Genomic DNA, 19,234 nt, shown 5'->3' on the forward strand with positions numbered 1-19,234 from the left:
AAAAAACTATAGGAGGAACGAGTATCAAGGTCAGAAAACGGGGAGCGTTTTGAGTTGATTGTATCTGTGTCGTGTTAGACCAGAAAATAGTGTTATTTCCTTTTTTATACGTCAAATTACCGGAACTCGTCAAGTTCAACTCTCACATTTTATAACATTTATGTAATAGGAAACTTTCATCGAATCAATTAGAAGATTTTAAGTGTAAACGATAACGATGCAATTTAATGAATCCAAAATTTAACAAATTCAAAAAAATCATTCGTTTACATAATAAAAGAAAAGATTACGTCTTTCCTCATTTTATTAAATTGATTAAAATTAAATTTTTACCCTACATTTACCTAAATAAGTAGTTATAGTTAATTTGTGTATCATGTTGAAAAAAAAATTACAGATTGTTTTTGTTGCCGTGATTTTCATGGTTATGTTGTTATTGGAAAATAGCGATAAATTGGTGGCAATTTTATGCATGATATCGAAATTAACGTCAAATAACAAGAAACGTAAAAGTATTTTTATTAAATTAAAACAGGAATAACGTTAAATCCCATAGTTTGAAAAAGCCAAGGATTGTATTGTAATATTGTTAAAAGGAATAGGTTTGTATATCTTAGGTTCTGTGCATTTATAGTAAAAGGGACCCTTCTGGCAGTTTATATTTCCAAAAAATGCCAAAATAAGGATTTTAACTTCTGGAAAATGATAATTTTCACAGATGAGAGAAAAACAAGAGGCAGGAGTCTGAAATCTTCATTTTATAACTGCAATATTAACTGTCTAAGGGTGTATAAACATTTTGAAAAACAAAATTGAGCAATGTGCAGAAAAATTGTGATGTTTATGAGATTTTATCTTTTAAGTTTTGAATCGGTGGCGATTTTTCAAAACGGTTTATTGCATTAAAAAGAGGATATTTTAATTAATAATTGGGAATATTTCCACAAGGATCCTTCAAGAAATGAATTTTATAGCGAATTTTGAAAGTTATCGATGAAAATTGCAAAATCGAAAATTTTATCAAAACTTCAAATATTGTTTTCTCGAAAACTAAAAGTTATTTTTCAAAACGTATTGGTTCATCGGAAAGAGGACAGTCTTATTAACACTTTGGGAAATTTTCATACTCATATTGCAAGATATGGATTTTATACGAATTTTTAAAACTTAATCGGTGTAAAATTGCAAAATTCGAAAAAATTGTTGATGACTTCAAAAACTTATTTCTGAAAAACTAAAAGAGATTTTTCAAAACGGCTTGTAGCATTAGAAAGAGGACACTTTAATTAATAATGGGTGATATTTCCACAAGGATCCTTCAAGTAATGAATTTTATAGCGAATTTTGAAAGTTATCAATGAAAATTGCAACATCGAAAATTTTATCAAAACTTCAAATATTGTTTTCTCAAAAACTAAAAGCTATTTTTCAAAACGGGTTGGTTCATTGGAAAGAAGACACTTTTATTAACACTTTGGGAAATTTTCATGGTTATATTCCAAGAAATGGATTTTATACGAATTTTTAAAACTTAATCGGCGTAAAATTACAAAATTCGAAAGAATCCCGATCATTTCAAAAATTTTTTTTTCAATTACCAAAAGTGATTTCTCAAAACGGCTTTTTGCATTAAAAAGAGGATACTTTAATCAATAATTGGTGATATTTCCACAAGAATCCTTCAAGAAATTAATTTTATAGCGAATTTTGAAAATTATCGATGAAAATTGCAACATCGAAAATTTTATTAAAACTTCAAATATTATTTTCTCAAAATCTAAAGTTATTTTTCAAAACGTGTTGGTTCATTGGAAAGAGGACACTCTTATTAACACTTTGGGAAATTTTCATGCTCATATTCCAAGAAATGGATTTTATACGAATTTTTAAAAATTAATTGGCGTAAAATTGCAAAATTCGAAAAAATTGTCAATTATTTCAAAATTCTTTTCTCAAGAACCTAAAGTGATTTCTCAAAACGGCTTTTTGCATTAAAAAGAGGAAACTTTAATTAATAATTGGTGATATTTCCACAAGGATCCTTCAAGAAATGAATTTTATAGCGAATTTTGAAAGTTATCGATGAAAATTGCAACATCGATAATTTTATCTAAACTTCAAATACTGTTTTCTCAAAAACTAAAAGTTATTTTTCAAAACTTGTTGATTCATTGGAAAGAGGACACTCTTATTAACACTTTAGGAAATTTTCATACTCGTACTCCAAGAAATGGATTTTATACGAATTTTTAAAACATAATCGGCGGAAATTACAAAATTCGAAAAAATTGTCGATCATTTCAAAAATTTATTTCACAAATACTAAAAGTGATTTTTCAAAACGGCTTGTTGCATTAAAAAGAGGACACTTTAATTAATAATTGGTGATATTTCCACAAGGATCCTTCAAGAAATTAATTTTATAGCGAATTTTGAAAATTATCGATGAAAATTGCAACATCGAAAATTTTATCAAAACTTCAAATATTGTTTTCTCAAAAACTAAAAGTTATTTTTCAAAACGGGTTGGTTCATTGGAAAGAAGACACTTCTATTAGCACTTTGGGAAATTTTCATACTCATATTTCAAGAAATGGATTTTATACGAATTTTTAAAACTTAATCAGCGAAAATTACAAAATTTGAAAAAATTGTCGATCATTTCAAAATTTATTTCTCAAGAACTGAAAGTGATTTTTCAAGACGGTTTTTTGCATTAAAAAGAGGATACTTTAATTAATAATCGAAAGTGATAACAGCGACAGTTTCTGTTAGTAATGAATGTGATGATGAATTATAAGCGAAGAAAAAAAAGTCCTATTGGGGTTGAATTTGACTATTATCTGCAGTGTCCAATACCTAAAAGAGATACTAATTCCTGTGAAGTACTAAGTAATAGGTTTTTAATATCTGCTTTTACTCTTCTAACAATAAATCATCAAAAATATTTGAAATTTCTACTATCATTCTTGAGTGATTAGAGATTTTCTAATATTTCGGAGGATGTTCGAATACTGAGTTTGTATACTGTATATATTATAACGTAACTTAATAATTCTCTAATTTAAACAATTTTTGTAAACTTTATTGATAATTTCTGTAATTGCATTAATTTTTAATTGCTTACTGGTTGACGTTAGACGTGAAATTTATTCGAATGACGTGGAACACAAAACGTAAAAAATTATCACAAATTGTTCTTATATACATATGTATTAATCATTGTTTTATACTTAACCTTTTGCCATTGCTCATATTAATGCGCGTGGATAATTTTAAAGATCTCCAAAAAGAAGTTATCAACGAAAAAAGGTTAAGATTTATGACTTATGACAGTTCTAAACTGTCATGTCAAATGTCAATATTTTAACGTAATGTCATTATCGACGTTCGTACAAATGAACCAATTTCGAATTTCCTAAATAGAAATTTGGATTCTTAACAATTAAAATTTTAATAAAAATGTAGTCCACAAATTTGCAAATATCTTTGAATCTCAACTTATCTATTATAAGAATAATATTTTAGTATACTATATTTTCTCACTACCTTGTCAACTTGTTGTAAAGTTAGTAGCAGTTGATAAGATTAACAGGGAATTTTATTATATCATGTTTTGAATTATCGTTATGTCAAATTGACGTTTGAACTTTCGATATACAAAAAGATTTAATTCAATTTTATAATTACACTTAAATAATTGAAATTGGACACCTAATTGATTAGTTTTATTAGATTGTAAGAATCGTTTTTAAAAGTATATGTATGTATGTATGTATTCGATTCTTAACCTCAATTATCTAGTTACCGAAAATGTTAGTAGAAATCAAAAAACGACACAAATTTAATAGAAACAATGATAACAATGATCAGTTACGACCTCGCTAACCTGGTTACGACAAACTTTTTAAAATTCGTCCTTTGCTAAGTAAAGTAAGAGATCTATGTACAAATATGCTTAACTTTAAAGCAATACAATCCAATAAGGTAACCGTTTTGAGTGCTATATCTGGTTTCAGTTACGATTTTGATTTTTATATTGGACCTATTGAACGTAGCAGCCCAATTGAGATTGATGATTTTTTTGTAGTAATCCATTTTCAAAGATATCATTAAACTTAAAATCAATTAAGTCATTTCTTTTCGTTTTCGTTTAACTCACGATAAATTCTTATCTCATAATTTTGTAACAATTTGTTATGGTGATAACATTTTCCCAATCGTAAACTCCAAGATGATCCGACTTTCGTTTCGTCACAAATCCAATCTGACGCAACTTTCCACCAAGTTAACATCTCAAAGAAAGAACTAATTTGGCAATTTTATATTATTTACCCAATTACACTCTTCTTTTTCATGATTAAAAGCAATTTATTTTCCACAACACATAAATCGCGCGATTCGAGATAGCAACGAACCTAAATATAACTTAATCGAAATAATTTTAGTTTAACATTTAAAGTAAATTCTTAAAATAGATTTAATTTCTACATACATTTCCTCTGTTTTTTTTTAATTTTTGAGATTTATTGCAGTCGATTTGAACCAAGTTTTGCCTGTACTTGCAAACTCGATTATACAATTACGTTCGGTGCTTGTGCACTAAACGTACGGTTCCAAGTCGGGTTAATTCAATTTAACGTCGTTTACTTGAGTAAAACACGCCACTTTTTAATAACACTATATCATGATGTCCTTTCAATTGATGTAATCTTTAATGTAATAATATTTCTGGTTTAGGTACTTTTAAGTATCGTTTGAAATGATAATAATCTTAATTATATCATTTTATTAATTATATTTGATTGAATATTTTTATTAAATAATTAAATTAATTTTTTTTTATTTTTTTGCATTGGCTTGTTTGGCTTGAAATTCAAGAATTTCCTGTTCAAGCATTTCAATGGCTCGTAACCTTCTCTTGCACATGATGGTCTTCGCGTGCCAAACTTCCATGGCTTCTTCCTCTTCTTTATAAATTGGCGTATACCTAGCTAAAGCGTTTATTAACTCGAAAGGGCTTAAAGTTTGAACTCTTAATTGTACCATTCGTTTAATCGTCATTACCTCAGATACACTTTTAACAATAGGACCTAAAAATAGTTTATTATGAGGATTTAAATTTAAATTACCTATGCCAAGTTAGCCCCAAATTTATCTCCTCCCAATTAAATAGGATTTTGTATGTAATGCATTTTATTTATAACAAAAAGCCCTCCTTTCAATCGATTTCGATGAACAATATCTCATTCGAAAGCTTAATCATTTTCCAATGCGAGAATTTGAAATATCTTTTGAGTTCGAAGGTACAATACCACTCAAAAGTTTTTGATTGGATTAACAAATTTTCTACAAACGTGTTTTTCTTAAAAACTATTGCTTGGTTCAAAGTTTTGTAAGAAACCAATTGATAGATAATTGATCACTTTATACGAAAATACTGCCCGTTTGACAAAATTAGCAATGGCATAGACAACATTTTTAGAAAAGGGCTTTTTATTGCAGATAATGTTTAATTTTAAAGAAATTTTGACCCGCTATATCTTGTTAAGGAGGCATTTGCGACCCGATGTATATTAAGACTATTCATCTTAATTTTTCTTGTATTATCTACTCTAGAAGTCTGTCAGCGGTTTTTTGAATCACCCTGTATATACATCCTTTGGTTTTTCTCACATAACTTTTCTAATACTGGATGAATCTTCACATAATTTTCAGACAATACATAACCAGTGAATAGAATTATATTATACTTCAGAGGTCACTATATGGCAAAGCATAGAGGTGTGACAAATTTTTTTGAAAATCGATGCCAGGCCTAGAAATAACTTTGTATGTTAATGGTAACATTCGGAAATCGGAGCATATTACAAAAAAACTTTTAGAACAAAAATTGTAGCAAATTTTATTCTTAACAATATTGCTCTCTTGCACTTTTGCTCTCAGATGCATAGATCTTGAGAAAAGTACGAAACTATGAAATTTTGATGAATTCGTTGTTTTACAAGTAGTTAATGGTATCATTTGGGAATTGGAGCATATTAGAAAAAAATATTTATAACAAAAGTTGTTGCCAATTTTATTCTTAACAGTATTGCTCTCTTGCACTTTTGCTCTCAGATGCATAGATATTGAGAAAAGTACGAAACTATGAAATTTTGATGAATTCGTTGTTTTACAAGTAGTTAATGGTATCATTTGAGAATTGGAGCATATAACAAAAAAACTTTTATAATAAAAGTTGTTGCAAATTTTATTCTTAGCAGTATTGCTCTCTTGCACTTTTGCTCTAATATCCATAGATATCGAGATAAATACGAAAATATGAGAATTTGATGAATTCGTTGTTTTACACTTGCTAATGATAACATTTGGGAATCAGATCATATTACAAAAAAACTTTTAGAACAAAAGTTGTAGCAAATTTTATTCTTAACAATATTGCTTTTTTGCATTTTTGCTCTAAGATACATAGATATCGAGATAAATACGATAATATGAAAATTTGATGAATTCGTTGTTTTACACTTGCTAATGATAACATTTGGGAATCGGAGCATATTACAAAAAAACTTTTAGAACAAAAGTTGTAGCAAATTTTATTCTTAACAATATTGCTCTCTTAGACTTTTGCTCTAATATCCATAGATATCGAGATAAATACGAAAATATGAGAATTTTATGAATTCGTTGTTTTACACTTGTTAATGATAACATTTGGGAATCAGATCATATTACAAAAAAACTTTTAGAACAAAAGTTGTAGCAAATTTTATTCTTAACAATATTGCTTTCTTGCATTTTTGCTCTAAGATACATAGATATCGAGATAAATACGATAGTATGAAAATTTGATGTATTCGTTGTTTTACACTTGCTAATGATAACATTTGGGAATCGGAGCATATTACAAAAAAACTTTTAGAACAAAAGTTGTAGCAAATTTGATTCGTAACAATATTGCTCTCTTGCACTTTTGCCCTCAGATATGCAAATATAGAGATAAATACGAAAATAAGAAAATTTGATGAATTCGTTGTTTAAGTTGTTTTACAGTTGCTAATGATAACATTTGGGAATCGGAGCATATCACAAAAAAACTTTTAAAACAAAAGTTATAGCAAATTTTATTCTTAACAATATTGCTTTCTTGCACTTTTGCTCTAAAATACATAGATATCGAGATAAATACGAAAATATGAAAATTTGATGAATTCGTTGTTTTACACTTGCTAATGATAACATTTGGGAATCGGAGCATATTACAAAAAAACTTTTAGAACAAAAGTTGTAGCAAATTTTATTCTTAACAATATTGCTCTCTCACAGTTTTGCTCTGAGATACATAGATATCGAGATAAATACGAAAATATGAAAATTTGATGAATTCGTTGTTTGATAATGATAATGTTCGGAAATCGGAGCATATTACAAAAAAACCTTTGGAACGAAAGTTGTGGCAAATTTTATTGTTAACAATATTGTTCTTTTACACTTTTGCTCTCAGATGCATAAATATCGAGAAAAATTCGAATAAGTGAAAATTAGAAGAAATCGTAGTTTTACATATTGTTGAGGACTGTACAAGTTTAACGAGAAAGAATTGAGATCGGGCGTTTTATGATTTCGATAGAAGAAACTATGGTGAGTCTAATGACGTATAGCTCATGATAATCAAGTACATAATTTACGAGTTATAACCACCTAAAAAGCGTCATTTTTGTGTTATTTGCTTGTATCTTCTCAATATTATGTCGTTTTAACGGAATTCGAAAGACAATTTTGAATCGGGCCAATAATTAAGCTTTCGGATGAGATATTGTTCATCGAAATCGGTTTTAACTTAGAAAAATTGGAGGCTACCACATAAGTATTTAAATTTTATTTATTTTACCCGCTGCATATCCATCCGACACCCTACTAATTCCACTGGTATCAAAATTCCACCCGATAGCACTGTATTGTCCCAAAAGATAACTCCATAAACAATACCGAGAACTATAATCAGGTCTAGGAATTACCAAATACTTTTGATAAACTTGTTGAAGTAATTTTTGATCGCTCTCCCAAGGACAACTAGAAACTCCGATCAACATCACTCTATCTTCAGGCCAAAAATCTAAAAAATCACCCCAATTTATTATTAAAAAAAAAAATAATCAACTCAAATTTACTTTTAACGATTTTAATTAAATCTTTTTTGAGTCTTTTAGGATCGGTTTTATCCGTTTTAGGAATCTTTTTAACAAACGGCTTTTCCGCATCATCCATATAAATAATAGCGGGTTGTAACAAACGGGAAACCTTCGAAATTAAATGTATCAACATTATTAACCCGGATTTTCCGGGATATTTTCCTACAATATTCGCTGGGGTTAAATCAAAAAGTACGGCACCAATTTCCGTGCAAACGGCGTGTACCAACATGTCTTTACCACTACCTTTAGCGCCAGCAATTAAAATCGATTTAATTTGAGGCGTTGATTGATGGATATGATCCGATAATAAAGGAATAACGCAATATTCAGTTAAAATTTGTCGAAAATCTCCGAGGCTTATCGAGGGATTAACTCCTTTATTAAACGGAACTGGATTGTTGTAGGATCGTTCTCCTTTAAAATCGTCAAGATAAACTTTTGGATATTTTTTTATAATTCCATTAGCGACTAATTCTTCAAATAAAGAAGCTGTTGTTCTATCGGGGGTTAAATCTTTATCTTTTTTCTTTTTGGCTTTTTTCGTTCCTCGTTTACTAGCTTTTTGTTTTTTTCCTTTGATTCCTTTATCTTTATCGAATGCTTCTTGTAATAATTGAAGCTCCACCCTCATCATATCATCGACAACTTTTCTTAATTCGTTTTCCATCTCACTCATTTGTTGCTTTTCGATCATATCTTTATAAGGAATTTGTCGTGGATTTGATGATTCGTTTTTGTTCTTCCAAATCTCGTCGTATTCTTCATTATGCATTGTTATTGATGGGAGAAACGTTGAAACTATTGCTTTTGAATATGTTTCGTCTTCCTCATCGTCCGATTTATCATCTTTTGATTTAGCACTTTTTGATTTTTTCGGTTTTGATTCTTTTGAAGATCCTTGAGTTGATTTACTTATTTCACTATCAGTGCCTGGAATTATAAAAAAACAATATTATTTTGATGGGATAATTTTTATTGTTTTAACCTTGGCGACTCAATAATAATCTAGATGATCCTCGATCGGATCCGGTGTATTCAGGGATTTTCCCAGTTTGCGCTTTATATTCGTGCAACCAAATTCTAATTTCATCGCTAAGTTGCTCCAAAACAATCGCTCTTTGATGTTTTTCGATATAATTTCTATAATTCACAACGGCTACTTCATATTCTTTCTGTCTGGTTTTTTGTAGTGATCTTCTATATTTTTCTACTTCAATTGCTTTGGTTATTTCTTCGTTTTGTTGTTTCGGCGGTGGAATCATTCCGATTAATAACATTTCTTCAAGTTTTCTTCTTCTGGTTTGTCTGCGGGTTTGATATCCTCTCCAAACTTTTTGTATTCTCATTGCTGCAGGAAGGCTAATGCTTTGTTTAAATTCTTCTTCATTTTCTTTTCCATCGCCGGATAGAGGTTTAGATTTTTCTTTCATGTTTCGAACCTAAAATAAAATATGATCAGGTACTTATTAAAGCTAGATTAAAATCAAAATTGGCATAAACTTTAAAAAATCATTCTGAACGAATAAATATTGAATTTTTCTCGATAGTTATGCATCTGAGAGAAAAATAGTAAAAGAGCAATATTGTTCAAAATAAAGTCTTCTACAACTTTTATACAAAAACTGTTTTTCTAAAACGTTCCAAATCCCAGCTATACCAATCACAAGATGTAAAACCACGATTTCATCTAAATTGAACCTTTTCGAATTTTTCTCGATATTTAAACATCTGAGAGCAAAAGTGTAAAAGAGCAATATTGTTCAGAATAAAGTTTCCTACAACTTTTATACAAAAACTTCTTTTCTAAAACGTTTCGAATCCCAGCTATACCAACAACAAGATGTAAAACCACGATTTCATCCAAATTTCACCTTTGCGAATTTTTCTCCATATTTGTGCATCTGAGCGCAAAAGAGTAAAAGAGCAATGTTGCTCAGAACAACGTTTGCTACAACTTTTATACAAAAACTTTTTTTCTAAAACGTTCCGAATCCCAGCTATACCAACAACAAGATGTAAAACCACGATTTCATCCAAATTTTACTCTTTCGAATTTTTCTGAATATTTATGCATCTGAGAGCAAAAGTGTAAAAGAGCAATATTGTTCAAAATAAAGTTTCCTACAACTTTTATACAAAAACTTTTATTCTAAAACGTTCCAAATCCCAGCTATACCAACCACAAGATGTAAAACCACGATTTCATCTAAATTGAACCTTTTCGAATTTTTCTCGATATTTAAACATCTGAGAGCAAAAGTGTAAAAGAGCAATATTGTTCAAAATAAAGTTTTCTACAACTTTTATACAAAAACTGTTTTTCTAAAACGTTCCAAATCCCAGCTATACCAACCACAAGATGTAAAACCACGATTTCATCTAAATTGAACCTTTTCGAATTTTTCTCGATATTTAAACATCTGAGAGCAAAAGTGTAAAAGAGCAATATTGGTCAGAATAAAGTTTCCTACAACTTTTATACAAAAACTTTTTTTCTAAAACGTTCCAAATTCCAGCTATACCAACAACAAGATGTAAAACCACGATTTCATCCAAATTTCACCTTTTCGAATTTTTCTGAATATTTATGCATCTGAGAGCAAAAGTGTAAAAGAGCAATATTGTTCAAAATAAAGTTTTCTACAACTTTTATACAAAATGTTGTTTTCTAAAACGTCCCGAATCCCAGCTATACCAACAACACGATGTAAAACAACGATTTCATCCAAATTTCACCTTTTCGAATTCTTCAATTTTTCTGGTTATTTATGAATCTGAGAGCAAAAGTGTAAAAGAGCAATATTGTTCAGAATAAAGTTTCCTACAACTTTTATACTAAAACTTTTTTTCTGAAACGTTCCGAATCCCAACTATATCAACAACATGATGTAAAACAACGATTTCATCCAAATTTCACCTTTTCTAATTTTTCTGGATATTTATGCATCTGAGAGCAAAAGTGTAAAAGAGCAATATTGTTCAAAATAAAGTTTTCTACAACTTTTATACAAAATGTTGTTTTCTAAAACGTTCCGAATCCCAGCTATACCAACAACACGATGTAAAACAACGATTTCATCCAAATTTCACCTTTTCGAATTCTTCAATTTTTCTGGTTATTTATGAATCTGAGAGCAAAAGTGTAAAAGAGCAATATTGTTCAGAATAAAGTTTCCTACAACTTTTATACTAAAACTTTTTTTCTGAAACGTTCCGAATCCCAGCTATACCAACCACAAGATGTAAAACCACGATTTCATCTAAATTGAACCTTTTCGAATTTTTCTCGATATTTAAACATCTGAGAGCAAAAGTGTAAAAGAGCAATATTGTTCAGAATAAAGTTTCCTACAACTTTTATATAAAAACTTCTTTTCTAAAACGTTTCGAATCCCAGCTATACCAACAACAAGATGTAAAACCACGATTTCATCCAAATTTCACCTTTTCGAATTTTTCTCAATTGTTATGCACCTGACAGCAAAAGTGTAAAAGAGCAATATCATTAAGAGTAAAATTTGCCACAACTTTTATATTAAAACTTTTTTTCTAAAACATTCCAAATCCCGTGCTAAACTTACTTCTTCTTATTGTACACTAAATTTTCTTCTATATTAATGTCGTTTTGAAGGCTGTATAAGGTTAACAAGAAAGAAATGAGATCGGGCATTTTATGATTTCGATAGAAGAAATTATGGCGAATCGAATGACGTATAGATCTTGATAATCGAATACATCGTTTACGAGTTATGACCACCAAAAGAAGATCATTTTAGCGTTATTTTCATTTATCTTCGAAATATTATGGTGTTTTAACAAAACACAAAGAGATTTTTAAATCGGGCACTTCCATTTTCGTATTGACCAAGGATTAAGCTTTCAAATGAGATATTGTTCATCAAAATCGCTTGAGAATTTTTCTTGTTATAATCAAATATATGTATAGCATACGTGTAGAATCCTATCTAATTGGGGGCTAACTTTGTTTAAGTATTCTGAACTTATTTCTAAATAAAAAGAAATGATTTATAACTCAAATTAAAGCTAAAAGTTTTTTGTTTAAGCCTTTATGTAATTCATTATGCAATAAAGTCATTAAAAAGTTTAAAATCGTTTAGGCAACCTAAATTGCGGTTAGTCGTTTGGGTTGCATACACAAATAAATTAAATTTCAAAATAATTTTTAATTAATTAAAATGTTACCTCCTTCATAAATTGTGCTCTTAATCGTCCTTGCCGAGCTCTCTCATGAGTTTGTATAATTAAAATCGCTTGTTGCTCACTCATCGGTTTCTTTTCTTCAACTTTCTCAGAAAACCCATATTTTTCTAAAACATCCTCAATAAATTTTTCTTTATACTCAATTTCTTCGCGTCTTTCGTCTGTGAAACACTTTGGAATCTTCAATTCCGACTGATAGGGTGTAACATTTAATTCAGAAATGACGTCGCCGACGTGACTCCATTCGTTTAGATCAGCTTCAATCAAATCCCATTTGAGTTCAATTATTCTTCCTAAGGTAGCTTCCAAAAGTTTGCGGATTAAAGCCCTTTTTTGAGGTTGCACCATTTGATCAACACATTCTGATAGTTTGTTTGCAACGATGATATATTTTACGTATAATGTGGCTAATGATTTTCTTTGTTGTCTTCTATTACCTGGTGCTTGTTCGTAATTAATCGTTTGTGTTAATAATTCTTGAGCTTTTTTCCATTCTTCGTCGTACGTTACGTGAGACATGATTCAAACTAAACGCTCAAAAGGGTGATATTGATTGCTATGGGGTTAAAATAAATACCATGAATCACTTGAGGTGTACGTTTTATTTGATCGATATAGTTTTTTTATTTTGAAATCTAACAAAGCAATAGATAACATTAATCAATATCCAACGAATAAGTTTATTTATAACGAATTTTTAAAGTTAAATTTAAATTTAATATTAAAATGATATATTAGTACATTATTTACAATTATTGATATAAATTTATTGGCTAAATTCCGTAGATGTATTCGTTAAAGTTGATAATAAAGTTGAGTATGTTATCGTTGTTGGAAATATAGTTGTATTAATTACGTTTTGAGGATGTAATGATTCGGTGGGTAATCTCATTGTACAAGGATCGAAATCTGCAGGCCCTGTTAAAGATTCTAAGCTATAAGCCATTAAAGATCCTGTTGTTAATCCAAAGTTATAAAGCAAAGTCATCATATTCCCTAAACAAAAATTAATTAAAAATAAAAACCAAAAAATTGTATAGATTTTTACCAGTTAATTCTCGATGTCTATCATCAACTTTACTTGGTGCTTGAATCATTGGAACGCTCCCCAACACACCGTTACTCAATCCCAAAATAAGAGCGAATACGAAAGCAAAAATTTCTGCTGATAGTAAAGGATTTGCTTTGGGTATCACGCACATTAACATCAACGGGATCATGATTAATCTAGCTACGGAACATCTTACAAGACGAGATCCGGTCCAATGCCACGATGAAGCTGCAAGCATTTTTCCCAAAAGATCGGCTCCGTTAAAAATCGCCATCATCAGGATTGGCATCCAAGATCTTAAATTGCAACTCCAAATTTCAGATGCTATGCCTGGATAAAGGCACAATGTGGCAAAATATACCAAACATATTGAAATCATATAGGGGTATATTGCTTTTGTTATTTCCCAACGTGCTAAAAGACCACCTAAAAAGAAGAAAATAAAAAAGTTAATTTCAGGTTTTCTTAATTTTTAATTTAACTCAAATTTCAGAGATAACACAAATTGATCTTTATATCTCATTTTAAAGTAGCGATTTCAACCTGTAATTTAAGATATAAATTGTTTGTATATAATCAGAAATAAAGTCAGGGTGAATTTTAGATTTTATCATTTTTAATTTAACTAAAATTTTAGAGTATTTGATTTATTATACAATTATCAACATATTAATCTTTATACACCATTTTATAATAGACATTTCAAGGTTTAATTTGAAATATAAATCGTTTTTATATCACCAAAAATAAAGTCAGGGTGGTTTTTTGAATTTCTAGGAATTTTTGTAATTTTTGATCTAACTCTAATTTTAGAGTGTTTGATTTTGAAGTGTTTCGAATATTTTTCGATTATCAACCTATCAATGTTTATTCATCATTCTAACATAGACATTTCAAGCTTTAATTTGAGATATAAATCATTTCTATATCACCAAAAATAAAGTCAGGGTGGTTTTTTGAAATTTTAGGAATTTTAGGAATTTTTCATCTAATTCTAAGTTTAGAGTGTTTGATTTTAAACCATTTCTGATATTTTTCGATTATCAATATATTATTCTTTATACATCATTCTAAAATAGACATTTCAACCTTTAATTTGAGATATAAATCATTTCTCTATCATCAAAAATAAAGCCAGGGTGTTTTTTTGAATTTCTAGGTATTTTCATAACTTTTATCTAACTCAAATTTTAGAGTGTTTGATTTTGAACCATTTCGAATATGTTTCGATTATCAACATATCAATGTTTATTCATCATTCTAAAATAGACATTTCAAGCTTTAATTTGAGACATAATTCATTTCTCTACCATCAAAAATAAAGTCAAAATGATTTTTTGAATTTCTAGAACTTTTCTTAATTTTTGATCTCACTCTAATTTTAGACTGTTTGATTTTGACTCATTTCAGATATTTTTTCATAATCAACATATCGATGTTTATACACCATTCTAAAATAGACATTTCAAGCTTTAATTTGAGATATAAATCATTTCTCTATCATCAAAAATAAAGTCAATATGATTTTTTGAATTTCTAGGAGTTTTCTTAATTTTTCATCTAACTCAAATTTTAGAGTGTTTGATTTTGAACCATTTCGAATATGTTTCGATTATCAACATATCAATGTTTATTCATCATTCTAAAATAGACATTTCAAGCTTTAATTTGAGACATAATTCATTTCTCTACCATCAAAAATAAAGTCAAAATGATTTTTTGAATTTCTAGAACTTTTCTTAATTTTTGATCTCACTCTAATTTTAGACTGTTTGATTTTGACTCATTTCAGATATTTTTTCATAATCAACATATCGATGTTTATACACCATTCTAAAATAGACATTTCAAGCTTTAATTTGAGATATAAATCATTTCTCTATCATCAAAAATAAAGTCAATATGATTTTTTGAATTTCTAGGAGTTTTCTTAATTTTTCATCTAACTCAAATTTTAGAGTGTTTGATTTTGAATCATTTCGGATATTTTTTAATAATCAACATATCAATATTTATACACCATTCTAAAATAGACATTTCAAGGTTTAATTTGAGATATAAATCATTTCTGTATCATCAAAAATAAAGTCAATATGATTTTTTGAATTTCTAGGACTTTTCTTAATTTTTGATCTAACTCCAATTTTAGAGTGTTTGATTTTGAATCATTTTGGATATTTTTTGATAATCAACATATCGATGTTTATACACCATTCTAATATAGACATTTCAAGCTTTAATTTGAGATATAATTCATTTCTCTATCATCAAAAATAAAGTCAAAATGATTTTTTGAATTTCTAGGACTTTTCTTAATTTTTGATCTCAGTCTAATTTTAGAGTCTTTGATTTTGAATCATTTCAGATATTTTTTGATAATCAACATATCGATGTTTATACACTATTCTAAAATAGACATTTCAAGCTTTAATTTGAGATATAAATCATTTCTATATCACCAAAAATAAAGCCAGAATGATTTTTTGAATTTCTAGGAGTTTTCTTAATTTTTTATCTAACTCAAATTTTAGAGTGTTTGTTTTTGAACCATTTCGAATATTTTTCGATAATCAACATATTGATCTTTATATATGATTCTAAAATAGATACTTCAAGGTATAATTTGAGATATAATTCATTTCTCTATCATCAAAAATAACATCAAAATGATTTTTTGAATTTCTAGGACTTTTCTTAATTTTTGATCTAACTCCAATTTTAGAGTGTTTGATTTTGAATCATTTTGGATATTTTTTGATAATCAACATATCGATGTTTATACACCATTCTAAAATAGACATTTCAAGCTTTAATTTGAGATATAATTCATTTCTCTATCATCAAAAATAAAGTCAAAATGATTTTTTGAAATTCTAGGACTTTTCTTAATTTTTGATCTCACTCTAATTTTAGACTGTTTGATTTTGAATCATTTCAGGTATTTTTTGATAATCAACATATCGATGTTTATACACCATTCTAAAATAGACATTTCAAGCTTTAATTTGAGATATAAATCATTTTTATATCACCAAAAATAAAGTCAATATGATTTTTTGAATTTCTAGGACTTTTCTTAATTTTTCATCTAACTCCAATTTTAGAGTGTTTGATTTTGCATCATTTTGGATATTTTTTGATAATCAACATATCGATGTTTATACACCATTTTAAAATAGACATTTCAAGCTTTAATTTGAGATATAATTCATTTCTCTATCATCAAAAATAAAATCAAAATGATTTTTTGAATTTCTAGGACTTTTCTTAATTTTTGATCTCACTTTAATTTTAGAGTCTTTGATTTTGAATCAATTCAGATATTTTTTAATAATCAACATATCGATGTTTATACACCATTCTAAAATAGACGTTTCAAGCTTTAATTTGAGATATAAATCATTTCTATATCACCAAAAATAAAGCCAGAATGATTTTTTTAATTTCTAGGAGTTTTCTTAATTTTTCATCTAACTCAAATTTTAGAGTGTTTGTTTTTGAACCATTTCGGATATTTCGGATATCAACATATCGATCTTTATATATGATTCTAAAATAGATACTTCAAGCTTTAATTTGAGATATAATTCATTTCTCTATCATCAAAAATAAAATCAAAATGATTTTTTGAATTTCTAGGACTTTTCTTAATTTTTGATCTCACTCTAATTTTAGAGTCTTTGATTTTGAATCATTTCAGATATTTTTTGATAATCAACATATCGATGTTTATACACCATTCTAAAATAGACATTTCAAGCTTTAATTTGAGATATAAATCATTTTAATATCATCACAAATAAAGTCAGGATGATTTTTTGAATTTCTTCATACTTTCTTCGTTCTTTAAAATTAACACAAATACGACAGCATTTGATTTTAAATCGTTTCGGAGATTTTTTAATTATCAACATATCTTTATAATCTATATATATATTTTTTAAACATTTTAAATCAAAAACCTCACATTTTTGTGATAATAAAATCATAAAAATCTTACGTTTTATTCCGGTAAATCCCCCACCAGCACTAACACTACTTCTCCCTCGAATTACAACATCTTCAACTTTATAAGTTGGAGCTGGAACGGACGGTTCGTAAGCTGGATTAGCAAAGCTCAAAGTGGTACTTGTCGGTGGGCTATTTTGTATTTTTAAAACTCCATATTGAGCATCAGTAGTTTCAATCTAAAATGTAAATAAGAAAAATGGATAAAAAATGAAATTTTCGCAAACAAAGTTTTTGTACCAGCCCAGCGTCTTCTGTCGGCTCTAAAGTAATTCTAGTCTTCGCTCTCTCGCACAATGTGATATAAAATTGAATAAAATCGCTCCTCCTCACCAAATGGTACATTGCAAAACACGTCGCCACGGACGTAATCGACACGCTAAAGAAGTAAATTGTACTTCCCCGGATCTCTGATATAACAAATTTCGTTAAAACTCGAACGGAAGATGTAAAAACACCAGAAGCACCTAAAATTTCAATTTTTTTAATTGTAATAATCAAGAAATTTAAAAATAAATCTTACTCTCTCCAACCATAACGGCTTGAGTATACCTTGATGGTAACATACTTGTATACCCATAAAAACTTGATTGTTGCACTAAAATAGATAAATATTTCAAAAATAATTACTAAAACATTTTTATTTTGACTTGTACCTGTACAACCAATTGCAACGACAGCAACAGCGGCTAAATTGATGGTGTATGATGTGGAAGTGCCGAAAGCCTCCCACCAAACCTCGCACGTTACCACAAAAGTTAATGTTATAAATGACATGACGTAGCCTATGGAAAGGATAATGTTAATACGAAAAAGAAATGGAGGTGATACAAAGAGTACCAACCGAAATTAATGCGAGTGTTGAGGCTGCATATTTCCACCAGCAAATTATTTGCTACCACAGTTAAGAAAGCGACAACTATGTAGACTAGAGACATATCGAAAACAACTGGGGTTCCAGGGTAGCGAATTTTAAAATAATCCATTGCCATAATAAAACTAAAGATATAAATTTAATTAAAATATTGTCCTGTTTTCACAGTTTTTCAATAAAGATTGTTACCTATTATATGGAAACAAAAATCCAGCTCCTCCCAATACAAAAGATAAATAAACCATATTGTACGTATCGGTTGGCGGCGAAAGATTCATGCTGGTGAAACCGTTTTTGACGTGAAAATCGTTTTCGCGTTTACATTTTCCCAATTTCGAGTAACCGGCCGCGTCATTACCGTTCTGTTCCATTGTAATTTTTGCACTGGTTACAAATGGATTCTTTTTGTTATTAACACATCACATCGTACGTCGTATATATGTTCTGATCATAAAGTCTTAAAAATAATATCTTGCGCATGTGGACATCGGGTGCCCGACCATGGTCTATATTTTATTGATTTTGAATTCGCGCCTGCGGCCGATCAGTTTTCTAATAACATTTTACTCGTACGGTGGCAGCACTTTAATTTAATTTACTTGAGCGTATTACTTGACACTTTGATTTTATCATCATCCAATATTACATTAGATACTTATAGAAAGCGCGTTACAAACTTTAAGTACAGATCTTTATGGCCAAAGATTAAGAAATGCCAAAAAAAAAATTTTAGTATGATAAGGTCCACCTAAATCCTTACAAAATAATTTTCTTCCTCCCAATGACATTGCTCTACATTTTAGCCAAAATTACGACACTACTTTTATGTACTCTTTCAGTGTCATAAAATTGCTTTAACTGCTTCTGCTACAAACTTTTCGG

At 28.8% G+C, this 19,234-nt stretch overlaps 2 protein-coding genes across 2 annotated transcripts; both read right to left on the reverse strand.

Moving 5' to 3' along the window:
• Nucleotides 1-4,839: 4,839 nt before the first annotated feature.
• Nucleotides 4,840-12,980, reverse strand: LOC111416357 (dynein regulatory complex protein 11). Its single transcript, XM_023048350.2, has 5 exons — nt 12,402-12,980; nt 9,184-9,637; nt 8,175-9,128; nt 7,895-8,119; nt 4,840-5,093 (listed from the first exon to the last, which is right to left on the reverse strand). Exons 1-5 carry the CDS (start codon nt 12,936-12,938, stop codon nt 4,843-4,845), a joined length of 2,421 nt encoding a protein of 806 aa, XP_022904118.2. The 5' UTR covers nt 12,939-12,980; the 3' UTR covers nt 4,840-4,842.
• Nucleotides 12,981-13,002: 22 nt separating this feature from the next.
• On the reverse strand, nt 13,003-18,901 carry LOC111416368 (equilibrative nucleoside transporter 3). Its single transcript, XM_023048361.2, has 8 exons — nt 18,542-18,901; nt 18,323-18,477; nt 18,135-18,263; nt 18,002-18,076; nt 17,719-17,945; nt 17,471-17,657; nt 13,468-13,896; nt 13,003-13,415 (listed from the first exon to the last, which is right to left on the reverse strand). The coding sequence occupies exons 1-8, from the start codon at nt 18,721-18,723 to the stop codon at nt 13,186-13,188; spliced, it is 1,614 nt and encodes a 537-aa protein (XP_022904129.1). The 5' UTR covers nt 18,724-18,901; the 3' UTR covers nt 13,003-13,185.
• Between the last annotated feature and the right edge of the window lie 333 nt (nt 18,902-19,234).

This window comes from Onthophagus taurus, chromosome 1 (genome assembly GCF_036711975.1).
Source record: "Onthophagus taurus isolate NC chromosome 1, IU_Otau_3.0, whole genome shotgun sequence".
Taxonomy (NCBI): Eukaryota; Metazoa; Arthropoda; class Insecta; order Coleoptera; family Scarabaeidae; genus Onthophagus; species Onthophagus taurus.

Coding starts and splice junctions, on each gene's coding strand:
- LOC111416357 (XM_023048350.2), bottom strand. CDS start 12,938: ATGTCTCACGTAACGTACGACGAAGAATGGAAAAAAGCTCAAGAATTA. Junction 9,638..12,401: donor GAGCACAATTTATGAAGGAG/GTAACATTTTAA, acceptor ATTTTATTTTAG/GTTCGAAACATGAAAGAAAA. Junction 8,120..8,174: donor TTTAATTAAAATCGTTAAAA/GTAAATTTGAGT, acceptor GTGATTTTTTAG/ATTTTTGGCCTGAAGATAGA.
- LOC111416368 (XM_023048361.2), bottom strand. CDS start 18,723: ATGGAACAGAACGGTAATGACGCGGCCGGTTACTCGAAATTGGGAAAA. Junction 18,077..18,134: donor CGTTGCAATTGGTTGTACAG/GTACAAGTCAAA, acceptor TATCTATTTTAG/TGCAACAATCAAGTTTTTAT. Junction 13,416..13,467: donor TAGACATCGAGAATTAACTG/GTAAAAATCTAT, acceptor ATTTTTGTTTAG/GGAATATGATGACTTTGCTT.